This window comes from Erinaceus europaeus, chromosome 1 (assembly GCF_950295315.1).
Source record: "Erinaceus europaeus chromosome 1, mEriEur2.1, whole genome shotgun sequence".
In the NCBI taxonomy this organism is placed as follows: domain Eukaryota; kingdom Metazoa; phylum Chordata; class Mammalia; order Eulipotyphla; family Erinaceidae; genus Erinaceus; species Erinaceus europaeus.
This window is the reverse complement of record NC_080162.1, coordinates 55836085-55861062: the sequence shown is the minus strand read 5'-3', so window position 1 is coordinate 55861062 and position 24978 is coordinate 55836085. Positions and strand designations below refer to the sequence as shown.

General features: G+C 42.0%; 1 protein-coding gene across 2 annotated transcripts; it reads right to left on the bottom strand.

Moving 5' to 3' along the window:
• Positions 1-34: 34 nt before the first annotated feature.
• Positions 35-20728, bottom strand: LOC132536863 (probable cystatin-15). Of its 2 annotated transcripts, XM_060186291.1 has the most exons (4): positions 20481-20728; positions 6423-6533; positions 5304-5384; positions 35-2787 (listed from the first exon to the last, which is right to left on the bottom strand). In XM_060186291.1, the coding sequence occupies exons 1-3, from the start codon at positions 20676-20678 to the stop codon at positions 5310-5312; spliced, it is 384 nt and encodes a 127-aa protein (XP_060042274.1). In that variant the 5' UTR covers positions 20679-20728; the 3' UTR covers positions 35-2787; positions 5304-5309. The 2 variants fall into 2 exon arrangements, with proteins under 2 accessions (XP_060042274.1, XP_060042265.1); XM_060186282.1 differs by lacking the exon at positions 35-2787 and having other exon boundaries at positions 5190-5384.
• Positions 20729-24978: the final 4250 nt, after the last annotated feature.

Below are 24978 nucleotides of genomic sequence, written 5' to 3'. Positions count from 1 at the left end.
GTGAAGCAGGGCTGTAGGTATCTCTGTCTCTTTTCTTTTCTATCTTCCCTTCCCTCTTGATTTCTCTTGTCTTTATCCAATGATAAATACATTAATAATAGTAAGTCAATCTGTGAGGAGGGTCCAGGAAGTCAGACTTTTATTTATTTATGTTTTTATTTTTAATTTTTTATTAGTGACTTAAAAAGGAATGGCTGCAAGATTACAAGACTGGGCCTGGGTGGTGCTGTACCTGGTTGAGTGCATGTGCAAGGAGCGAGGTTCTAGCTCCCACTTCCCTACCAACAGGGGGAACTCTTTAAGAGTAGTGTAGCAGGTCTGTAGCTGTCTGTCTTTCTTCCAATCCACTTCCTTCTCTCCTCTCATTTTCCCTCTACCCTATCAAATAAAATATAAAGAGAAAAAAATAAATAAAAGGGAAAAAATGGCAGCCAGGAGCAGTGGATTCATAGTGTTGGGCCTCAAGTCTAAGTAATAACGTCAGTGGCTATAAAAAAAAGCTAAATAAAATAAAAATTAAAATATTATAAGATTATGGCAGTATGGTTTCATTCTGCATCCACCACCAAATTTCTGTAAAGTCAACATTTAAAAAAATTCCACAGGGTTACAAAGTGCAGCTATGTTTGAGAAGCAATGGTCTGTCTCCATGCTTCCTGAATATCATAGTGCATTTGAGCCACCCAGGAAGCTCAGAAAAATGTAGGTCCTGACTTAGCAGGAATGTGCAGGGCCTGAAAGCCTGGAATTCTAACTAGCACTCAAGTGAAGTACAGTAGATGCTTAAGAGTCTTTGACCAGAATTTGACAACCTATGCTTCTCTATTTTTCTGCCTGCAGCTCAGCTATTCTTTTTTTTTTTTTTTTTAAATCTTTATTTATTGGACAGAGACAGCCAGGAAAGGGGGTGAGGAAAGGGGGTGATAGAGAGGGAGAGAGATATAGAGACACATGCGACACTGCTTCACCACTTACAAAGCTCTCCTGCCTGCAGGTGGGCCCCACTCAGCTATTCTTTAACTGGACAAAACAATTCTTTTTAATAGAGCAAAATTAATTATCTTCTCATGTATGTTTGATATTTTTCTTTATGGATGTCCTACCTGTTTTTTTTTTTTATTTTATTAGCAATTTAATATTGGTTTACAAAATTACATGTCAGCAGGGAGGTAATTCCACACCATTCCCACCACCAAAGTTGTAAATCCCCAATCCTTCCATTGCAAGCCACAGCAGTTCTCCCAAGGGTTAACTATCATCTCTACAACTGTCTGTCTACATTTGCACATAATTGCCCCATTTCTTCCCAACCTCTCTTTCCTTCCAAGCTACAACAGCCCTATTACTACATCCAAATGTCCCTCCCTTTTTCCTTCTTTCTCTCTGAGTCCTGATGGAGCTGGAGTTCAGAGCCCTCTTATCCTCTTCCTCCTATCACTTCTCCCCCACTGGGGTTTATGGATCAAAATTGTTTTGGGGGTGCAGAAGGTAGAAGTTTTGGCTTCTGTAATTGTTTCTCTGCTGCACATGGGTGTTGGCAGGTCAACCTATACCCCCAGCCTTTTTATGTCTTTCCTTAGTAGGGTAGAGCTCTGGAGAGGTGAGGTTCCAGGACACATTGGTGAGATCATCTGCCCAGAGAAGTCAGGATGGTATCATGGTAATGTCTGCAACTTGGTATCTGGAAGGTGCCCTATTCATTTTCTGTAGTGTTTTGTTAGTTCTTCTTTACATCCTTCAGTGTTATTTTAGGGAAATTAATGCTTGGTTTTAACTATGTCCACCAAGGTTTTCTTTTTTTCTTTTTTTAAATTTATTTAAAAAAGGAGACATTAACAAAACCATAGTATAAGAGGGTACAACTCCACACAATTCCCACCAACAGATCTCCGTATCCCATCCCCTTCCCTGAGAGCTTTCATATTCTTTATCCCTCTGGGAGTATGGACCTAAGATCATTGTGGGATGCAGAAGGTTGAAGGTCTGGTTTCTGTAATTGTTTCCCCGATGAACATGGGCGTTGACTGGTCAATCCATACTCCCAGCCTTCCTCTCTCTTTCCCTAGTAGGGTGGGACTCTGGGGAAGTGGAGCTCCAGGACACATCGGTGGTGTCCTCTGTCCAGGGAAGTCTGGTTGGCATCATGATAGTATCTGGAACCTGGTGGCTGAAAAGAGAGTTAACATACAAAGCCAAACAAATTGTTGAACAATCATGGACCTAAAGGTTGGAATAGTGTAGATGAAGTGTTGGGGGTCCTCCATTTTGTAGATAGCTAGTAGGCATATTTCAGTTACATTTCAAAGGGTCTGTAGCTATAATAGTGGTATTTTTCTGATTTTTTTTTTTTTTTTTTTTTTTTGCCTGAGCCTGAAATCTGATATGCAGGTGAATCCTAATTATTGTCTGGGGAGATGATGTCATGGGTGGAAAAAGGACCAGAAAGCTGGATCAGGGAAGAGAGTAGCTCCCTAATATGGGAAAGGGGTATAAATATTGTTGACTGTAAACTCCATCAATTTGATGTGATCTGGGGCCCATAATTAGCTTAGGAGCCTATGTGACCTCTACATCCCTGTAGATCTGAGCTCACATTCTGTGGTCATGAGTAGGAATGTTCCAAGCTGCCCTAATATCGACCCACCTTCCTCAGGTGTAGCATAGAGTATGTTTTCCAGTCTCCCTTTGGAGGATGGAACATTCTCTACCATTGTTGATCCAAGTTGAGGGCAAGGTCCTATGGGGGCCCACAAAGGGGTCTATTGTGTTGTTCCTGATAGAGATGACCTGTAACAATGGAGAGAGGGATTTATTTGAGGTCTAGGCCCATCATGTCTGTTTGGGAATCTCAGGACTCCCTGAATAGGGCCCCAGCTGATGGGGTGGCCTGATAGTGACTAAAGAGTCATCATTAAAGTAAACCAGTCTCTTGCCCTTATTCAGCTTTTGCAGTCCTTGCTTTGCAAAAGTTAGTTTTGGAGTGAGTGAGAGAACTGTAATAGGAAGTAGGTGAGGAGGGTATCTAAGTCTAATTAGATACTATTTCATTATGAACTTGATACTGACTCACTGCAGACTATTGTGTACTTTTGCTTTCAGGTATATATTTTGCCCTAGTTTATGGAACATATGTTCTATCTCATGGGACCTAGTCTATAGCTAGGTTTTGGGACTTTGTTAGGAAGTAAACCACCTGGAATGGAATTAGAGAATGAAAGGAAAGGTCTCACCCGAGTAATGAGGCTGAAGGGCTGTCATTGCATACCTGAAGTGTCTGGACACAGTCTGAAGTGAAGCATGCTGAGGTGGTACTCTTTGCGCTGATTAGGTTGGGATCAGCAGATGCAATATTATTTGCTATGAGTTAAGAGAAGCATGCAGGATAGTGTGCCCCACCCTAAGGTTCCAGGACTGGGGGAAATATAGGCTCTATAGTGGAAATATGAGGTTCCCGCTGTCTTAGGATTCAAGAAGACAATAGATAGTATTGTTATAATCACATTGTTTGGTAATTGGGTTAACTTTGAAAAATCCCTTTGTTAATATTTGCTGTATAATACCCAACATCACCATAATTTATGTCCTTTGACATTATTTGTATATAGATATGCCACCACTTGGTTTTGTTCTTCCTGGTCCAGGCTTTTGAGAGAGTGAACATATCAAAGACTCAGCCTATGTATTAAAAACACTCAGTCTGTACTTTAAAAAGTTTGAGACATACAATCAATTTTTCCCCTCTCATATTAATTAAATAATGATTTATATGACTACAAATTAATCTTTTTTCCTTTTTATCTTCTTTCTTTGGAATTTATCCATTGAATCTATGATTTTAATATCTTACACAAAAAGCTTAATTTTTTATGAAAAAATTTCTTACTATTTCTTTATAGCTTGTAGAATTTATGATGTCTCTCATAAAAAAATAGCAACAAAAAATACCTTATTGAGAGCATGGGGGAAATAGCATAATGGTTATGCAAAAAGACTTTCATGCCTGAGGTTCTAAAGTCCTAGGTTCAATCTTTGGCACCATCATAAGCTAGAACTGAGCAGTGCTCTGGTAAAATGAGACAAACAAAATCAAAACTTACTGAATTTTAAAAATGTAAACTTCAAAGCATGTGGCTTGTGGCTACATTGTGAGGAGAGAGAAGTAAGAAAAGGCCCATTCTAGTTCCATGTCTAGGAGCAGACCATGGATGCAGGTAGATGTTCCCTAGCAAAACTGTCTGCATTCTCTTTCAGAAGAATCAACAAGGGGAATGGAGAGATTGGGAATAAATAAATGAACAAATGGAAGGATAAAGACGTGAATGGATGATGGATGGAAGAAAGAATGGATACATGGAGGATGGATTGAAGAATGAGGGGATGGATGGATGGACGAGTGGATGAATGGATGATAGGTGAATACACAGATGGATTGATAGGTAGATAAATTAATGTATAAGTAAATATCCAAATTCCAGTTATGACAGTCTCCATGACCTGAGGAGTTTGATTTAATGAACACTCTGTGTCTACAGTCAAGATATTGAATAACAGGGGAGTCGGGCGGTAGCGCAGCCGGTTAAGCGATGGCGTAAAGCGCAAGGACCAGCATAAGGAGCCCCCAGCTCCCCACCTGCAGGGGAGTCGCTTCACAAGTGGTGAAGCAGGTCTGCAGGTGTCTACCTTTCTCTCTCCCTCTTTGTCTTCCCCTCCTCTCTCCATTTCTCTCTGTCCTATTCAACAATGATGACAATAATAACTACAACAATAAAACAACACGGGCAACAAAAGTGAACAAATAAATATTAAAAATAAAAAAAAGGAAGTCAGGCGGTAGCGCAGCGGGTTAAGTGCAGGTGGCGCAAAGTGCGAGGACCGGCATAAAGATCCCCACCTGCAGGGGAGTCGCTTCACAGGTGGTGAAGCAGGTCTGCAGGTGTCTGTCTTTCTCTCCCCCTCTTTGTCTTCCCCTTCTCTCTCCATTTCTCTCTGTCCTATCCAATAACGACATCAACAAAATGGCAACAATAATAACTATAGCAATAAAACAGTAAGGTCATCAAAGGGAATAAATAAAATATTTTAAAAAAGAAATCGAGTAACAGATAAACTGTCCATCACTTGAAATTTGCAGGAAAGTCAATGGAAAAATAAGCGATGAGGGAGAGTACAAAACTGACAAGGACTCAAAGTGCTCTGAGATACCTTTAATTGTCCTAATGTTGCTACATAAATCTCTCAGTTGACTGCTACTGTCCATACGAGAAAGAACTTATGCTAAGAACAGCCAAGAACATCTTTCCTACCTATATCTACAGGCAGGTACTGTTCAAGAGGGTGAACTCACTCGTCATAGGGATAACATTCACCACAAAAGTGCAGCGCACCTGAAAAAAAGAATAGTAAGCATAAAATTAAAACAACAACAACAACCACACACACACACACACACACACACACACACACACAGGCACTTAGCATCCATTAGTGGCTCCAGAAACATTTCAACTGCAAGAGGGGAAAGAACAGCAAAAACTAGCAACCAAATAATAAAATAAAATCCCAAACAATGCACTGTATCAAGGTTTGAGACGCTCAAGTTTCCATCAGGATAGTGGGCAGAAGTTTCTGAATGAACTGAACTGAGCCTGGGAACTCAGAGGAGTGCCCAGAATGGGGCATCACATGTTCCTATGGAATTTCCCCATGCACCTGATGCTCCATGAACAGCCTGTCAGTCCTGAGGGAGCTAGCAGGTGCCTGTGGAAAAGTCCAGCTACCATCTACTACTCAGCAGGTGCAAGCTCACTCAAAGGGGAGGCTGCCCCCAAAGTTGAGCTTGGAAGAGGGTTAGCACCTCAATGGCATCATCTTGAAAGAGGTTCATTCTCAAGGTCTCAGATGCCATGGAGAAGATGTTAGCCTAGATGTTAGCAAATACTTAAGTAGGCAAACTGAGCAGTCTTCTAACCAGGAAGAAGAGATGCAAAGGAAGAGTGAGGGGTGGGGGTAGATACCACAATGGTTATGCAAAGAGACTCTCATGCCTGAAGCTCCAAAGCCTCAGGTTCAATCCCCACCACCACCATAAGCCAGAACTGATCAGTGTTCTGGTAAAAAAAAAAAAAAAAAAAAACAGAGGAAAGCAATATCGGTTTCAGCAAACTTGAAGGCTGGACCATGTGGTGGACTCCATCTAGCTTATGGATGTCTTAAAGGCAGTCCTGGTCAGACATCTGGGTTGTGGGCACTGGGCTCAGTCACTACACTATTAGGAACACTATGTTTCTCATGACCATTTTCCATGTAGGAGGTCCCAGAGCTTGGTGTGTGGGGACTAGGAGCTCCATTCTTTCTCAGAGCTCCATGACAACTTTCCCATACCTCCTCCCAGAAGCCCTCCTTGCTATTATTTATATTTATACCACTTTTTTTTCTGGGCCTCCTTGCAGACGGCAGTTGTCGATGTCTTCGTCATGTTTTTTACAAATTGTGCGGCCCATCTCCAAGTCCATTAAATATGTCCAAGTAAATTGCTGTCAAGAAGAGATTGTAGAACCTGTTGAGAAGTACTTACTTTGTACTTGTGACAGAATTAAAGAGAAAAGGTTTAAAGAGAAAAGAATTAAAGGAAAAAGGTGTGTCTGTGCTCATTCAAATAAGGATGTACATATGAACAAGTGCTCAGCATATTATCTTACTTTTTCCTCTTTTTAAAAAATATATTCATTTATGAGATTTTTTTATTTGTGTTTTGTCACTGGGCTTCACCATGCTGCACCTACTTATCCATATCCATATATATATATATATATATATATATATATATATATATATATATATTTATGAGAAAACAATGAAGCAATGATACTTCTTTTAGTATTGTGGGGGCTGGGCTCAGCTGGGTTGCAAATATGGCAAAGCAGATGCAGTAGTCAAGTAAACTATTTTTCTGGCCCTATTTATTTTTCCTTTTTTTTTTTTTAAAAAAAAACTGTTTATTTAAAAAAAAAAAAAGGAAACATTAACAAAACCATAGGATAAGAGGGGTACAGCTTCACACAATTCCCACCAGCAGAAGTCCATATACCAACCCCTCCCCTGATAGCTTTCCTACTCTTTAACCCTCTGGGAATATGGACCCAAGATCATTGTGGCATGCAGAAGGTTGAAGGTCTGGTTTCTGTAATTGCCCCCCCCCCCCCCCAGACTGAGCATGGGTGTTGACAGGTCAATCCATACTCCCATCCTGTCTCTCTCTTTCCCTAGTGGGGAAGGGCTCTGGGGAAGCAGAGCTCCAAGGCACATTGGTGGGGTCGTCCATCCAGGGAAGTCTGGTCGCATCCTGCTAGCATCTGGAATCTGGTGGCTGAAAAGAGAGCTAATATACAAAGCCAAACAAATTGTTGGACAATCATGGAGCTAAAGACTGGAATAGTGCAGGTGAAGAATTGGGGGGGGGACCTCCATTTTATAGATAGCTAGTAGGCATATTTCAGTTACATTTCAAAGGGTCTGTAGCTATAATAGTGGTATTTTTCTGGTTTTTTTTTTTTTTTTTTTTGCCTGAGCCTGAAATCTGATATGCAGGTGAATCCTAATTATTGTCTGGGGCGATGATATCATGGCTGGGAAAAGGACCAGAAAGCTGGATCAGGGAAGAGAGTAGTTCCCTAATATGGGAAAGGGGTATAAATATTGTTGACTGTAAACTCCATCAATTTGATGTGATCTGGGGCCCATAATTAGCTTAGGAGCCTATGTGACCTCTACATCCCTGTAGATCTGAGCTCACATTCTGTGGTCATGAATAGGATCATTCCATGCTGCCCCAGTATTGACCCATCTTCCTCAGGTGTAGCATAGAGTATGTTGTCCAGTCTCCCTTCGGAGGATGGAACATTCTCTACCATTGTTGATCCAGGTTGAGGGCAAGGTCCTCTGGGGGCCCACACAGGGGTCTATTGTGTTGTTCCTGATAGAGATGACCTGTAACAATGAAGAGAGGGATTTATTTGAGGTCTAGGCCCATCATGTCTTTTAGGGAGACTCAGGACTCCCCGATTAGGGCCCCAGCTGGTGGAATGGCCTGATAGTGACTAAAGAGTCATCATTAAAGTATGCCAGTCTCTCGCCCTTATTCAGCTTTTGCAGTCCTTGCCTTGCTAAAGTTAGCAAAAGTGAGTGAGTGAGAGAACTGTAATAGGAAGTAGGTGAGGAGGGTATCTAAGTCTAGTTAGATACTATTTCATTATGAACTTGATACTGACTCACTGCAGACTATTGTGTACTTTTGCTTTCAGGTATATATTTTGCCCTAGTTTATGGAACATATGCTCTATTTTAGGGACCTGGATATAGATCTAGATTTTGGGACTTTGTTAGGAAGTGAACCACCTGGAATGGAATTAGAGACTACCATGAAAGGAAAGGTCTCACCTGAGTAATGAGGGTGAAGGGTTGGCAATCCATGCCTGATGTCTCTGTACACAGTCTGAGGTGAAGCATGCTGAGATGGTACTTGTTGCATTGATTAGGTTGGAATCAGCGGATGCAATATCATTTGGTATGAGTTAAGAGAAGCATGCAGGGAAGTGAGCCCCACCCCAGAGGTTCCAGGATTGGGAGAAACATAGGCTCCATAGAAGAAGCAGGAGATTACTGTTGTCTTAGGGTTTAAGAAGACAATAGATAGTTATTGCATAATCACATTGTTTGGCAATTGGGTTAACTTGAAGAATCCCTTTGTTATCATACAGCACCCTCACCATATTTTATGTCCTTTGACATTGTTTGCATATAGCTATGATACCAGTTGCTTTTGTTCTCCCTGGACTAAGCTTTTAGGGGAGTCAACATATCAAAAACTCAGCCTATGTATTAAAAAGACTCAGTCTGTGCTTTAAAACTTTGAAGATATTCAATCAATTTTTCCCCTCTCATATTAATTAGTGATTTATATGACTGCAAATTGATAGGAGTGTACGTAAGTACCATTCCCACCACCAAAAAACTGTGTCTCACCCCACCCCCATGAAGCTGAACATTCACCCTCACCCTCCACCCAGGTTTTTTTCTTTGGTGCCCTACTCCAAATTCAGTCAACTCCTGCTTTGAATTTCCCTTTCTGCTCTTCTTTCTCAACTTCTGTTGATGAGTGGGATCATCCCATACTCATCTTTATCTTTCTGACTTAGCTCACTTAACATAATTTATTCTAGCTCCATCCAAGATGGGTCAGAGAAGGTGGGTTCATTGTTCTTAATTGCTGCATAGTATTCCATTGTGTATATATACCACAGCTTTCTCAGCCACTCATCTGTTGTTTGGCACCTGGGTTGCTTCCAGGTTTTAGCTATTATGAATTGTACTGCTATGAACATAGGTGTGCACATATCTTTTTGGTTGGGTGTTAGGGATTCCTTGGGGTATATCTCCAGGAGAGGAATTACTGGGTCATATGGAAGATCCATGTCTATCCTTGTGAGAGTTCTCCAGTCTGTTCTCCACAGAAGCTGGACCAATTTACATTCCCACCAGCAGTGCAGAAGGGTTCCTCTGTCCCCGCAGCCTCTCTAGCATTTGTTGCTGCTGTCCTTTTTGATGTATGCCATTCTCACAGCAATGTTGTCTTAATTTGCATTTCTCTGACAAGCAACGACCTGGGGCAATTTTTCATATGTTTGTTAGCCTTTTGGATCTCCTCTGTAGTGAATGTTTTGTTCATATCCTCTGCCCATTTTTGAATGGGGTCATTTGCTTTTTTGTTGCTAAATATTTATTTTTTCTTAAGTTTATCTATTAACTAGAGAAGGGGAAAAGGAGAACCAGAGTATCACTCTGACATGTTTAATTCTGGGGATTAAACTCCAGACCTTAATCTGAAAGTTCAGTGCTTTATCCAGTGTGCCACTTCCCAGGCTGCTCTCTTTCTAGCCCTTCTTATTTATGTTTGTGAAAGACAGACCTCCCCCCACACAGTGATACTCTGTTCTGGCATGTGCAGTGTCAGGGATTAAATCTAGAATCCCATCATGAAAGGCCTGTGCTCTCTCGCTGAGCTATTCAGATCCTACATTTCCCTCTTAATTCTCTATTTCTTAAAAAAAAAAAAAAGAAAGTTCATATGATTACCCTAGGTTTGTGGTGGATACCACATAATTTAAAAAGCTTCAAAGATTTCTCTCTTTCTTTTTTTCCTTTACTTAAAAAAAAGAGGGCTGGCAAAATAGCTCATTTAAATAGTGTGCTATCCACCTGATCATCTGGGACCCTAGTTAGGGAATCCTTGGATTCCCATACACATGTGATGCACCTTGACCTCTAAAGGATCCCTCTCTCCACTACCAGTGGTCACTTCCATAAAGAACAACATCTTGTGGGCCCTCTCAGGACCTTGGCTCTACCATAAAGCAATGATGGTAGGGATAGCCCCAGTCTCCAAAGGGAGGCTAGGGGGAGGGTATTCTGCCCTGCCACTCAAGAAAGACTGGTCCTGAAATGAGTGCAGCCTGCAATTTTCCTCAGATGTACCATGAGCTATAAGCTCAAACCAATACAGACTTAGAGGTTACACAGGCTCTGGTGCTAAATATAAAAATGTATTTATATATGGGCCCTGGAGCAGGTGAATGGAGGTAAATAGTTAATTTTAGCCACAGAATTTTTTTTATATAAGAATGAGAGCTACTCCCTGCCCTAATCCAACTTTCTAGCCCTTTTCTCTACTCTGACACCATTCCCTCAGACAATATTCTTTTATATATATGTGTGTGTTTTATTGATTTTCTATTGGATAGAAACAGTCAGAAATTGAGAGGGGAAGAAGAGATAGAGAGGGAGAGAGACAGGGAGACACCTGCAGCCCTGCTTCACCACTCTTAAAGCCTCCCTGCCTGCAGGAAACCAGGGGCTAGAACCCAAGTCCTTGCACGCTGTAATGTGTGTGCTTAACCAGATGCACCACTGCCTGCCCCCTTAAGACAATATTGTTATCCAACCTCAGGCTAGCTACCAAACTCAAGCAAAACTACTATAGTTGTATGCCCCCAGGAACATGCCTAAAATGGTTCTCCTAGCTTTCTTCTACCCTAAAATCCCTAAGCTCATCTGCTCTGATCCTACTTTCTGGTTCCTGTTCATTAACCATCTTGTGTCAGCTTAAGTCATGCCACCTTCCAGACACCAAGTTACAGATGCTACCACAACTCCATCCCGACTTCTCTGGGCAGACGACCTCACCAATGTGTCCTGGACCCTCGCATCTCCAGAGCTCTGGTCCACAAGGGAAAGATAGAAATAGGCTGTGGGTATGGATCGACCTATCAAGGCCCATGCTCAGTGGAGAAGCAGCGACAGAAGCCAGAACTCCTACCTTCTGTTCCCCATAAACAACCTTGATCCATACTCCCCAGTGGGGGAGAAGTGATAGAATGCAAAAAAAGAAGTCATAGGGCACCAAAGTAAAAACCCTAGGTTGAGGGTGAAGGTGGATGTTGGGCTTCACAGGGCGGTGGGGAGTGGGGAATGGGATGGGACAGTCCTTCGGTGGTGGGAATGGTGTTTATGTACACTCCTATTGATTTGTATTCATGTAAATAACTATTTAACTAATATGAGAGGGGAAAAATTGAGTGTCTCAAACTTTTCAATGCACAGACCATAGACTTAGTCTTCAATATGTTGACTCTCTTTAAAAGCTTAGACCAGGGGGGGTCAGGCGGTGGCGCAGTGGTTAAGCGCATGTGGCGCAAAGCGCAAGGACCAGCATAAGGATCCCGGTTCGAGCCCCCGGCTCCCCACCTGCAGGGGAGTCACTTCACAGATGGTGAAGCAGGTCTGCAGGTGTCTGTTTTTCTCTCCCCCTCTCTGTCTTCTCTTCCTCTCTCCATTTCTCTCTGTCCTATCCAACAATGAACAGCATCAACAATGGCAATAATAATAACCACAATGAGGCTACAACAACAAGGGCAACAAAAGGGGGAAAAAATGGCCTCCAGGAGCGGTGGATTCATGGTGCAGGCACCGAGCCCAGCAATAACCCTGGAGGAAAAAAAAAAAAAAAAAAGCTTAGACCAGGAAGAACAGAAGCCACCAATGGCACAGCTATATACAAATAATGTCAAAGGACATAAATTATGGTGATGTTGTGTATGATACATCAAATCCTAACAAAGGGATTTTTCAAAATTAACCCAATTTCCAAATAATTTTATTACAGCTCTAACTATCTATTGACTTCTTAAACCCTAAGATAGCAGGAACCTCCCTCTTCCTCCTTAGAGCCTATGTTTCTCCCAATCCTGGAACCTCTAGGGTGGGGCTCACTTTCCTGCATGCTTCTCTCAAGTCAGGCCAAATGATATTGCATCTGCTGATCCCAACCTAATCAATGCAAAGAGTACCACCTCAGCATGCTTCATTTCAGACTGTGTCCAGAGACACCAGGCATGGAATGTCAACCCTTCACCCTCATTACTCAGGTGAGACCTTCCATTTCATAGGATTATCTAACTCATTCCAGGTGGCTCACTTCCTAACAAAGTGCCAAAACCTAGATATGGACCAGATCCTGTGAGATAGAGCATATGTTCATATGTATCCATAAATTAGAGCAAAATATATACCCGAAAGCAAAAGTACACAATAGTCTGCAGTGAGTCAGTAATAATTTCATAGTGAAATACTGTCTACTTAGACTTAGATACCCTCCTCACCTACTTCCTATTATATACTTACCTCACTCACTCCAAAGCTATCCTTATCAAAGCAAGGACTGCAAAAGCTAAATAAGGGCAAGAGACTGGCATACTTTAATGATGACTCTTTAGTCACTATCAGGCCACCCCATCAGCTGGGGCCCTATTCAGGGAGTCCTGAGATTCCCAAACAGACATGATGGGCCTAGACCTCAAATAAATCCCTCTCTCCATTGTTTCTGGTCATCTCTATCAGGAACAACACAATAGACCCCTGTGTGGGCCCCCAGAGGACCTTGCCCTCAACTTGGATCAACAATGGTAGAGAATATTCCGTCCTCCGAAGGGAGATTGGACAACATACTCTATGCTACACCTGAGGAAGATGGGTCCTGAAATTGGGACAGCTTGGAACATTCCTACTCATGACCACAGAATGTAAGCTCAGATCTACAGGGATGCAGAAGTCACATAGGCTCCTAAACTGTATATGGGCCTCAGATCCCATCAAATTGATGGAGTTTACAGTCTACAATATTTACACCCCTTTCCCATATTAGGGAGCTACTCTCTTCCCTGATCCAGCTTTCAGGTCCTTTTTCCACCCATGATATCATCTCCCCCAGATAATAACTTGGATCCACCTGCATATCAGATTTCAGGCTCAGGGGGGGAAAAAAAAAGAAAAAGAAAAGACTAGTATAGCCACAGGCCCTTTGTAATATAACTAAAATATGCCTAATAGCTATCTACAAAACAGAGACCACCCCCCAACTCTTCATCTGCACTATTCCAGCCTTTAGGTTCATGACTGGTCAACAATTTGTTTGGCTTTATGTGTTAACTCCCTTTTCAGCCACCAAGTTCCAGATGCTAGCATGATGACAACCAGACTTCCCTGGACCAATGTGTCCTGGAACTCCGATTCCCTAGAACCCCACCCCACCAGGGAAAGAGAGAGGCAGACTGGGGGTATGGATCCACCTGTCAATGCCCATGTTCAGTGGGGAAGCAATTACAGAAATCAGACCTTCCACCTTCTGCATCCCACAGTGACCTTGGGTCCAAACTCCCAGAAGGTTTAAGAATAGGAAAGCTACTAGGGCACCAAAGTAAAAACCCTGTGGTGAGGGGGAGGGTGGACATACAGCTTCCTGGGCCGGCGGGGTGGGGGTTGGCGGGGTTAGGGGTGGATGGGTGGGTTGGGATACTATCTTTTGGTGATGGGAATGGTGTTTATGTACACACCTATTAAATTGTAGTCATATAAATCACTATTTAGTTAATATGAGGGGGAAAAATTGTATGTCTAACAAAGGGACTTTTCAAAGTTAACCCAATTACCAAATATGTGATGATAACAGTAACTATCCATTGTCTTCTTGAACCCTAAGACAGCAGGAACCTCACATTTCCACTATAGAGCCTAAACTTCCCCCAGTCCTGGGATCCTAGGGAAGGGCCCACTTTCCTTTATGCTTCTCCCAATTCTTATCAAATAATATTGCATCCACTGATCACAACCTAATCAACACAACAAGTGCCACCCCAGCATGCTTCACTTCAGACGGTGTCTAGAAACTTCAGGTGTGGAACGACAACCCTTCAGCTTCATCACTTGGGTGAGACCTTTCCTTTCATAGGATTCTCTAATTCCATTCCAGGTGGTTCACTTCCTAACAAAGTCCCAAAACCTAAATATAGACCAGGTTCCAGGAGATAGAGCATATGTTCACAGGTATCCATAAACCAGGGAAAATATATACCTGAAAGCAGTAGTACACTAGAGTTTGCAGTGAGTACCCCTAACACTTCATCTCCACTATTCCAAACTTTGGGTCCATGATTCTTCAACAATTTGTTTGGCTTTATATGTTAACTCTTTTCAGCCACCAGGTTCCAGATGCCATCAGGATGCCGGCCAGGCTTCCCTGGACTGAAGACCCCACCAATGTGTCCTGGAGCTCTGCTTCCCCAGAGACTCACCCTACTAGGGAAAGAGAGAGGCAGACTGGGAGTATGGATCGACCAGTCAACGCCTATGTTCAGCGGGGAAGCAATTACAGAAGCCAGACATTCTACCTTCTGCAACCCACAACGACCCTGGGTCCATGTTCCCAGAGGGATAGAGAATGGGAAAGCTATTGGGGAGGGGATGCGATATGGAGATTGGGTGGCAGGAATTGTGTGGAGTTGTACCCCCCATCCTATGATTTTGTTAATGTCTCCTTGCTTAAATAAATTTTAAAAAAATAATAGGAAAGCTATCAGGGGAGGGGATGGGATACGGGTTTCTGGTGGTGGAAACTGTGTGGAGTTGCACCCCTCTTATCCTATGGTTTTGTCAGTGTTTCCTTTTTATAAATAAATTAATACTAATAAAAAAAGAAAATAAGAGTGCTGTGCACTCCAGTTCCTTCATTACCCAGAGAGAGAAAGAAAAGGAGAGGGATATATGGAGGTAGCTATGATGTTATGAGTGGCCTAGAGGGGAAGAGAGGATTGAATCATAAAAAGAAGGGCAACTATGTACAAATGAGGACAGATAGTTGTACAGAAGATGGTTGGCCCATGTCTACAACTTTAGGGGAACTGTGGTGGATTGCAGTGGGGAGAGTAAAGATTCAGATTCAGAACTCTGGTGGTGGAAACGGAGTGGATTCAAACTCCTGTCGACATGTAATTCTGTAATATAAAAATAAAAATAAAAAATAAGTAGTTTGCTACTGTGTCATGCATACAGTCTAAGTGTGAGTCTAGTCTCCATTGCACTGAAGAAAGTTTTAGTGCTATAGTTTCTTTCATCCTCTGTGTATGTGTGTCTCCATCTTTTTTTTTTTTAATTTAAGAAAGGATTAATTAACAAAACCATAGGGTAGGAGGGGTACAATTCCATACAATTCCCACCACCCAATCTCTATATCCTACCTCCTCCTCTGATAGCTTTCCCATTCTCTATCCCTCTGGGAGCATGGACCCAGGGTCATTGTGGGTTGCAGAAGGTAGAATGTCTGGCTTCTGTAATTGCTTCCCCGCTGAACATGGGCGTTGACTGGTTGGTCCAGACTCCCAGTCTGCCTCTCTCTTTCCCTAGTAGGGTGGGTCTCTGGGGAAGCGGAGCTCCAGGACACATTGGTGGGGTCTTCAGTCTAGGGAAGCCTGGCCGGCATCCTGGTGACACCTGGAACCTGGTGGCTGAAAAGAGTTAACATACGAAGCCAAACAAATTGTTGAGCAATCATGGACCCAAAGCTTGGAATAGTGGAGAGGAAATGTTAGGGAGGTATTCACTGCAAACTCTAGTGCACTTCTGCTTTCAGGCATATATTTTGCAGTAGTTTACGGATACACAGAAACTGGTGTATATCTAGGTTTTGGGACTTTGTTAGAAAGTGAACCACCTGAGATGAAATTAGAGTATACTATGAAAGGAAAGGTCTCACCCGAGTAATGAAGTTGAAGGGTTGTCATTCCACACGTGAAGTCTCTAGACACAGTCTGAAGTGAAGCATGTTGAGGTGGCAATCGTTGTGTTGGTTATGTTGTGACCGGCAGATGCAATATTATTTGATATGGATTGGGAGAGGCATACGGGAAAGTGGGCCCTATCCAAGGGTTCCAGGACTGGGGGAAGTAGAGGCTCTATAGTGGAGATGTGAGGTTCCTGCTGTCTTAGGGTTCAAAAAGACAATTGATAGTTAATGTTATCATCACATTGTTTGGTAATTGGGTTAACTTTGAAAAGTCCTTTTGTTAGGGTTTGCTGTACAGTACCCAGTACCTTGTATATAGCCGTGCTATTGGTTGCTTCTGATCTACTTGGTCTAGGCTTTTGAGAGAGTCTGCATATCAATTACACAGTGTATATATTGAAAAGATTCAGTTTGTTTTGAAAAACTTCGAGACATACAATTAATTTTCCCCCTCTCGTATTAATTAACTAGTGATTTATATGACTACATTTTACTAGGAGTGTACATAAACACCATTCTCACCACCAAAAGACTGTTACCCATCCCTCCCACCCACTCCCACCCCCCACTGTCCCAGGAAGCTGCATGTCTACTCCTCACCACAGGGTTTTTACTTTGGTGCCCTGGTGTGTCTCCATCTTAAACAAAGAAACAAAGGAAATGTAATGTGCCACCAATACAATAAATAAAAAAGAAAACCTAAAATAGTAATAATAATATAAAGTTTGCACTGGAGACAGGTTTAAACCTTCACTGGAAGAGCCTGCATGCACTATCACATACCCCATCTCCCGGTCACAGTAATGAGCAGCAATAGCAGACACAGGAGAATGACTGGAATGACTCTGCTATGGAGAACATTAGCCTGTTGACACATGCGATTTACGCCCCGCATGTATTACTGTTGTGATGTAATTAGCATATAGTTGATGAATTGGATTAATATAGGAGCTGACACCAGGCTGACATCAGGATGGAACTGAAGTGTTTGCCAGGCGGAAGAGACTCCATTGCTGCATACTGCCAACTCTTGGTTCAGACACTGCTCTCTGCCTGGCTCCCAACTTTCCTGTGTACTCGAGTTGCCTGACATGGCTGTTTCTCCTAGGAACTGAACACATATAACTGAGCTAGCCTGTAAACTCTCCAGACTTTCAACAGCCATAATGAGTAACCCATACCTCTGCTGGTAATTGCTTATTTTGCTCTATTTAAAATATAATGTCCCGTACTATTGTACCACCCTAATAAAGCTTTGATTATTTAAACCTGTACCCAGCCACACTTCCATTAAGTCCTTTATTTTTAATTCAACATTACAGAATTATTTACAATAGGTGGTATTCTGGTGACCCTGTTTCCATGTGAGAGGTTACTGCACCAAAGAATTCATCTTGTAAATTCTCATCTTGGAGGATATTTACAGATTTTTTAAAAAATATTATCTTTGTTTATTGGATAGAGATGGCCAGAAATCGATAGGAAGGCTGAGATAGAGAGGGAAAGAGACAGAGAGACAGCTGCTACCCTGCTCCACCCTTGAAAAGCTTTCCCCATGCAGGCAGGGAATGGGGGCTTTGAACCCAGGTTCTTGCACATTGTAACATGTGTACTCAACCAGGTGTAACACCACCTAGCCCCCAAGGAGTATATTAGTATATTTACAAAACAGGCAATGATTCATGTGCTTGTTAGTCACCTGTAGGAAGTTATCGGAAGTTAGGATTTCATTTCTTTTTTTCTTTTTTATTATTTTTTATATTTTTGGACTTCATTTCTTTAAAGGAGGAAGAAAACTCAGAGGAAGAATCTAGCCAGAAATTACCCTAGGAAGAATGCTCCCCCTATAGGACAGACATGGAAATGTCTAGAAAGTCAACTACATTTAGGGTTTTGTTAATTTATCCCTTCTTAAATAATAAATAAATAAATAAATAAATTTAAAAAAGAAAATCCTACAGCTGACATACAATATTCTCTGGTGCCCAACATGAATCAACAACACATTTATATACGCTCACTCATGTACACCTAGCTCTTGCATGGCCACCCAGACCTAGAGCCTGGACAGGACTCTGGGCTGGAGCAGCAGCACTAGGCATCAGTGCTAAAGGCACCTGGGCTACTCTGTCTCCAGGGCTGGATGAAAACCAAGAAAGAGGCAGAGGATCAGAGAAATCAGTGTGCTCTGTGCAGGGGTGGGGTCGGGTGGGAGTGGGGGTGGGGGGGTGGAGAAGGAGTGAGAGTGGGGACCACTCTCAGTCTCCTCAGTAGTGATGTAGGAGTTGGAGGTCCTCAAACTCAAGAGCTCCTGTAACATCACTGCCTCTGAGCTCATTGGGACCTGAATGGGAGAATGGATAGAAAGACACCTGGACAACAGCCTTTAGAGGAGTAGGAAGAGGACCTAGGTTCGTGGTGGAATTGGTGTGCAGACATCTATCATGAAAATATGAAAAACTGTACCCATGTGACAACAATAATATTATAAATCATTATTTACTCAATAAGACAAATAAGAAAGAGGGAAAGAAATAAAGTGAAGGAAGAGAGAAATAGAGGAAGGAAGGAAGGAAAGAAGAAAGGAATGAAGCAGGAAGTAGTAAGAATAAACACTGAGGGAAAAAGGTGTAGCTAAACACTAATGATGCTTCAATTGTATGAGCATAACTTCCCTACCCTTACAGCTAATTTCATTCTTCGTTTCCCATTTTTTATATTTGTGATTAATAGTTGGTCACAAGATTATAAGATTACAGAAGTAGTGGCTCCACACCACACCCACCACCAAGGTTCTATATCCGCACCATCCCACCTCCCAAAGATAACCACCATAGTTCTCAGAAGTCTTAGAAATAGTTTGCTGCTATTTGCATTCTTTTACAACATTTTAACAGTTTATTTATTTTTATTTTATTTATTTCATTTTCTTTATTGGGGATTAATGGTTTACAGTCAACAGTAAAATACAGAAACTTGCACATGTGTAACATTTCTTAGTCTTCCACATAATAATTTAACCCCCTGTAGGTCCTCCTCTGTCATCATGTTCTAGGACCTGAACCCTACCCAAACCCCAGACTTCTTTACTTTGGTGCAATATAACAAACTCAGTCCGAGTTCTGCTTCGTCTTTTCCCTTTTCTTCTTATTTTTCAACTTCTATGAGTAGTATCAATCCCATATTCATCCTTCTCTTTCTGGCTTATCTCACTTATTTTTACTTTTATTTTTTTGATGGGACAGAGAAATCGAGAGGGGAGGGGAGCTACAGAAGGAGAAGGGGAGATAGGGAGAAAGACAGACACATGCAGCACTATTAACTTTCTATGCCTATGAACTTTCTCCCTGTAAATGGATAGCTAACTGCTTTCTATACCATTCTATGAACTCCTTATTTAATAATACCAACTGTGAGATAATAACAAGTGTTCCAAAGGGTGTGGAGGGAAAAGGACCTGCCACACACTGTAGATAGGAATGTAACTGGTGCAACCATTTTACAAAACAACATAGCCCATCCACTGTAAAGCATTTTAATTTTGGTCTCAAACCTGGGTCATGCATATGTTGTCTTTCCCTCCCAGAATGGCTCCATCCCTCCCTTGGATGTTCCACCCTCTCTTACTGCTTTCCTTCTGCTTGTGTTTCATTAGGGAAAACCCAACAGAAACTCAAGCACTTTTTTTTTTTGCCACCAAGGTTGATGATCCTAATTGCCCTTTTTTCCACTTTTTTCCTTTTTGATAGAGTCAGAGATTGAGAAGGAGGGGGGGGAGAAAAAAAGGAAAAGAGAACCACTAGTGAAGCTCCCCACCAGTCCCGCAGATGAGGACTCAGAATTTGAACCCCAGTCCCTACCGGCTATACCACCACCCAGTCCCAACTCAGAGCACTTTTAGTGATTTTATTTAGGGGAAAAAAAAAAAAGTAAACCTGAGAAGGTGTCCAGGGCTATAGGTCTGAACTTGCACACATGTGTTCCTCAGTTCCAACCCCCACACATTGTATGTATCACAGTAATACTCTCTCTCTCTCTCTCTTCTGACCAGAGCACTGCTCAGCTCTGGTTTATGGTAGTGTGGGCGATTGAACCTGGGACTTTAGAGCCTTAGGCATAAGAGTCTCTGCATAACCACTATGCTATATCTCTCACTCTCCATGTCTCTCACACAAAATAAAGTACATTTTAAAAAATGTGTTAAACCGAAACATTCCTCCCCCCCACACACACACACACAGACTAAGGACTTGCATCCCTGGCCAATAGCAGGGGTGTGGGGTGTGGCTGCAGGTTTCATGGGGAGCCTTACCTTGCGCTGGCTGCGGTGCACCCACAGCAGCTTGTAGGCGAATATATCTGACTGTGCCTGGTTGTACCGAAACACTGCGTACTCCACGCACATGGTGAAGTCAGGCCACAACTTACTGATATCCTCATATTCAAAACTGCAGACTCGAAGCCCTAGAGCAATGAACCCCAGAAGGAGCAGCGGTACCTTTGGGAACATGTTGTGCAGAGTCAGCCCTGGAGGCCAGTAACTCTTGAAAGCTGCAGCAACTGTAGCAGGGACCCTCCACAGCTCCACCTCCCAGGCTGCTCTGTCTCGCATAGCCCATAAGCTATGCTGTTCTCACCACTCCCAGCCTTGCCCCTCCCATCAGCGCCAAACAGAAAGAAGAGCTGGGAGACACATTTCCCACCTCCTGTGTACAGTAACCTTGGAGCCAGGGACAGGCATGTGGAAGGTTCCATTTTCTGTATGTCCCCATGACTGCCTGCCTTCTCCTGCCCGGGCCCATCCCCATGGGCCTGGCTGGGGTTCTTGTGTGTATAGACTGTTTAGTGGGTGTACCCCTGCACAGGCTGTGTCCCAGGAACTCTTAGGACTGTGGATATGCCCTGAGTGCTGGAGAGTGGAGATGAAAACCAGATCTTCCCTAGACTAAGACTGTAGCCCACAGTCTCAGGGAGTTCAGACAAGCAAAGCATTCAGGTTGTGGGTATCAACTCCACCTCCCATTACCTCACTTACCCATTTGCCACTCTCAGTCTCTGCAGGAGTGTGGTGAGCCCCTGTGACATCATACCTGCTTCCAACCATTTCATCTAAGCATGAGCAGAAAGACTGCCTCTCACCTTTAACTGGACTCCTCCATTCCTGCAACCTGTATAAGTCCTCTTCCATCTCATTATTATGGAGCTGAGCCACTGCAAATTCATTTGTGTCTACTTTTCCTTTTATTCTTTTTTGAACTGAGGTATTTTTATTATTCCGTTCACTCTTCTCAGTGGTTTTACTGCCCCCCTTCTTTTAGTGGTAACACTAACAGTTGTAACAAGCATCCTTGGCTTGAGTCTACTGTAAATAAGTATGTCTGTCATTTCAAAAATGGTGACAAGACTTCAAACACTATAATTCCTAATCTCCTTATTCCTTGTTTGTTACTGCTGCCATGTATCTAAATCTTACTTATTTGGAAGCATGTAAATTGATATCATTTTATGTATTCGTTATTCATTTGGATTTAATGACATATTTGGTCCTATACTTGTGACCTTCAACCTGATGATAAGCCAGTGTTTGCTACAGGGACAGTCCTATTACTCCACACTCAGTGTATTTGACTGTTACTGTTTCAGGGGAGGAGAGGAACCAAGACAACTGATAAGGCACTGGAAGAACAGAGCCTCCCTTTCTTGGGATCTGTGCCCTGAACACTTGAGATAGGTATCCAATACTGCAGATGGGACTATGTCCTGAGAAGCTGACTAGGAGGCCGTATTAGGCTGCATTTTATTTTTCATTTTGTGATTTTTTAAATTATTATTAGTGATTTAACAGTGGCTTGGGACATGATAAGATTTCAGGAATATAACAATTTCTTATTTGTATATGTATGTATGAGTCACTACATGTACCACCAGAATCCTATGATCACCACCACTGTTCTTGCTAAATCTAAGAGATGAGTTGGTTACTATTTTCTTTTATTTCTCTTTTTCTAAATTTTATTAATATTATTACTTTAATTTCATCACGTCCATCACCAAAGGTCTGTGTCCCCATCCCCACACCCACAAATAATCACTATAGTTCTCCCACAGTCTTAATGTTTGGTTGACTTTTTTCAATTATTTATGTTCCACATATGAGTGAAACCATTCTATAGTTGTCCTTCACCTCCTTATTGCTTCACTAAGCATAATATCCTCCAGTTCCATCCATTTTATCCCAAAGGATACAATGTCATCCATCTTTATTGCTGTATAATAACCTAATGAGTATATGCCCCATAACTTTTTTATCCAGTCATCTGTTGAAGGGCATTTCATTGTTACCAAGTTTTTTCTATTGTGAATAAAACCACTATAACTATGAGGGTGCACATTTCCCTTTGAATTGATGTTATTGCATCTTTTGGGTGAATGCCTAGTAGTGGGATTGCTGGGTCATATGGCATTTCTATGTGTATTTGTTTAAGGATTCTCAATACCGTTCTCCATAGGGGTTGTACCAGTTTACATTCCTACCATCTGTATCATAGAGTTCCCTCTTTCCACATCCTCCCAACACTTATCTTCTCTTGTTTTATTAATGTAGTCCATTTTCACAGGTGTGAAGTGGAATAACAATGTGGTTTTGATTTCCATTTCTCTGATAATAAATGAGTTAGAACATTCCAGCATGTTTCTGTGGACCATGTGTATCTCTTCTTTAGAGAACCATCTATTCATATATTCTGCCCATTTTTTAATTGGGTTCTTTTTCTTTTCATTGAGCTTTATGAACTCTTTATAGATGTTTGATATCAACTGCTAGTCTGAAGTGTTGTGTGCAAATATCTTTTCCCACTTGTTGAGTTTCCTGTTTATCCTTATAGGATTTTCTTTTGATGTGTAGGAGCTTTTCAGTTTGATATAGTCCCATTTATCCATTTTTGTTTTTGTTTCCCTTGCCCAAATATGTCTTTAATATTAAGGTCCTGAAATGTATCACTGATTTATTCTCCTCTGTATTTTATAGTTTCAGGTCTAATATCCATATCTTTGGTCCATTTTGAGTTAATTTTGTGTTAGGTATTAGGTGGTGGTCTAATTTCATTTTTCTGTAGGTGGTTGCCCAATTCACCTAACACCATTTGTTAAAAAGACTTTCTTTTCCTCATTGGGCAGTTTTGGCCCCTTTATCATAAATAAGTTTGGGTTTAGTTCTTTTCTTTCTTTTCTTCTAGTCTCCTTCTTCTCCTTCTTCTTCTCAAGTTTGTTTGATTTAATTATTTACATTCCATATATGAGCAAGACCATCTGGTGGTTGTCTTTCACCTCTTTATTTCACTTAGTATAACAGCCACCAGTTCCATCCACTTTGTTCCATGATATAATCTCATCCTTCTTCTTATTATTATTTTTAATCAGAGCACTGCTCAGTTAAACTTGAGCATGAACCTCAGAGAATGGCTTACCTGAGGGGCAGACAATCTAGGATGTTGGCAACTAACTGCATGAAGTATGAGAAGAGAACCAAACTCTTGTATATTTATTACTTGTGCAAGTGCATATGTGTGTATGAATGAGTGTGTGTGTGCGTGCGTGCACATGTACACTGCCATTCACTCACTCACCCTCAGAAATTACCTTAGGTATAGGGACCAGGAAATAGTTCTTCCAGGGAGTGCATACTTACCTTTAGGCAGATCCCTGAGTTCTAGGCCCCATCACCACATGGGAGCACCATTGCAAAGGGTGAGTGGTGGGGTGGTGAGCAGTGCTATTACCCCTTCTTCTCCCTTTCCTTCTCACTCTCCTCCTTCTCCCTCTCTTTCTCTATCTGAAGAAAAAAGTCTCCCAGGAGCAGTGCAATCATGCAGAAACTGCCATAGGTGTCAGGGATGATGACAATTGCAAGGATAGTAACAGCAATAGTGATAACAATAGCCGGCATTTGTTGAACACTGTTTTAAACTCTTTGCCTACGATGTTTCATTTAATTATGGCAATAACCAGATAGATGGGGACTATTCTGTGCCCATTCACCAGGTGAGAAACTTAAGTCACAACAAATGTAAGAAACTTGACATAGATACCCAGCTGGTGAATGGTGGAGCCAGATCAGAGCTCAGTCTGGTTTTAAGGTTGGCTGATGGTATAAAATCAGGTGCCAGAGGCAGAGAAACACGAAAAGAAGGGAAGTTTTGACTGCCTGAATGAAGGGATGCTAAGGGAGCAGTATCCATAGGAATCTCTTTTTTCCCCTCATTTTTTCCTTTATTAGGGGATTGATGTTTCACAGTCGATAGTAAATACAATAGTTTGTGCATGCATAACAGTTTCCAGTTTTCCACATAATAATACAACACCCACTAGGTCCTCTGCCATCATTGTTCCCTACCCACCCCAGAGTCTTTTACTTTAGTGCAATACACCACATAGTAATCTTAAGACAGAGCAGAGGGCTGTTTGAGGAGAGGACTCGGAGTTTAGGAGGATGAGTTGGTATTAACAAAACACCACATACTGTCTAGTGTAGGGGGGGGCCTGAGACTGAGTCCAGACAGGTTTATGGGAGCTCTGGACAGGAGGTGCAAGACATACAGAAAATGGATGGGTGGCTATGTCTGGCATCTAAGCCTTTCTTCTGTCACTCTACTATGCCAATCTGTCTCCAGACCTAAAAATAAAATGCAGACAAGACAAAGTTGCAGTAGACACTATGGTCACTGCCAAGAGTTTAGAAACCATGGCGGGGGGGTGAACAGCAAAATTACTCACTTGAACTGCACACTGATTTGCCATGTGTGTGACCCAGT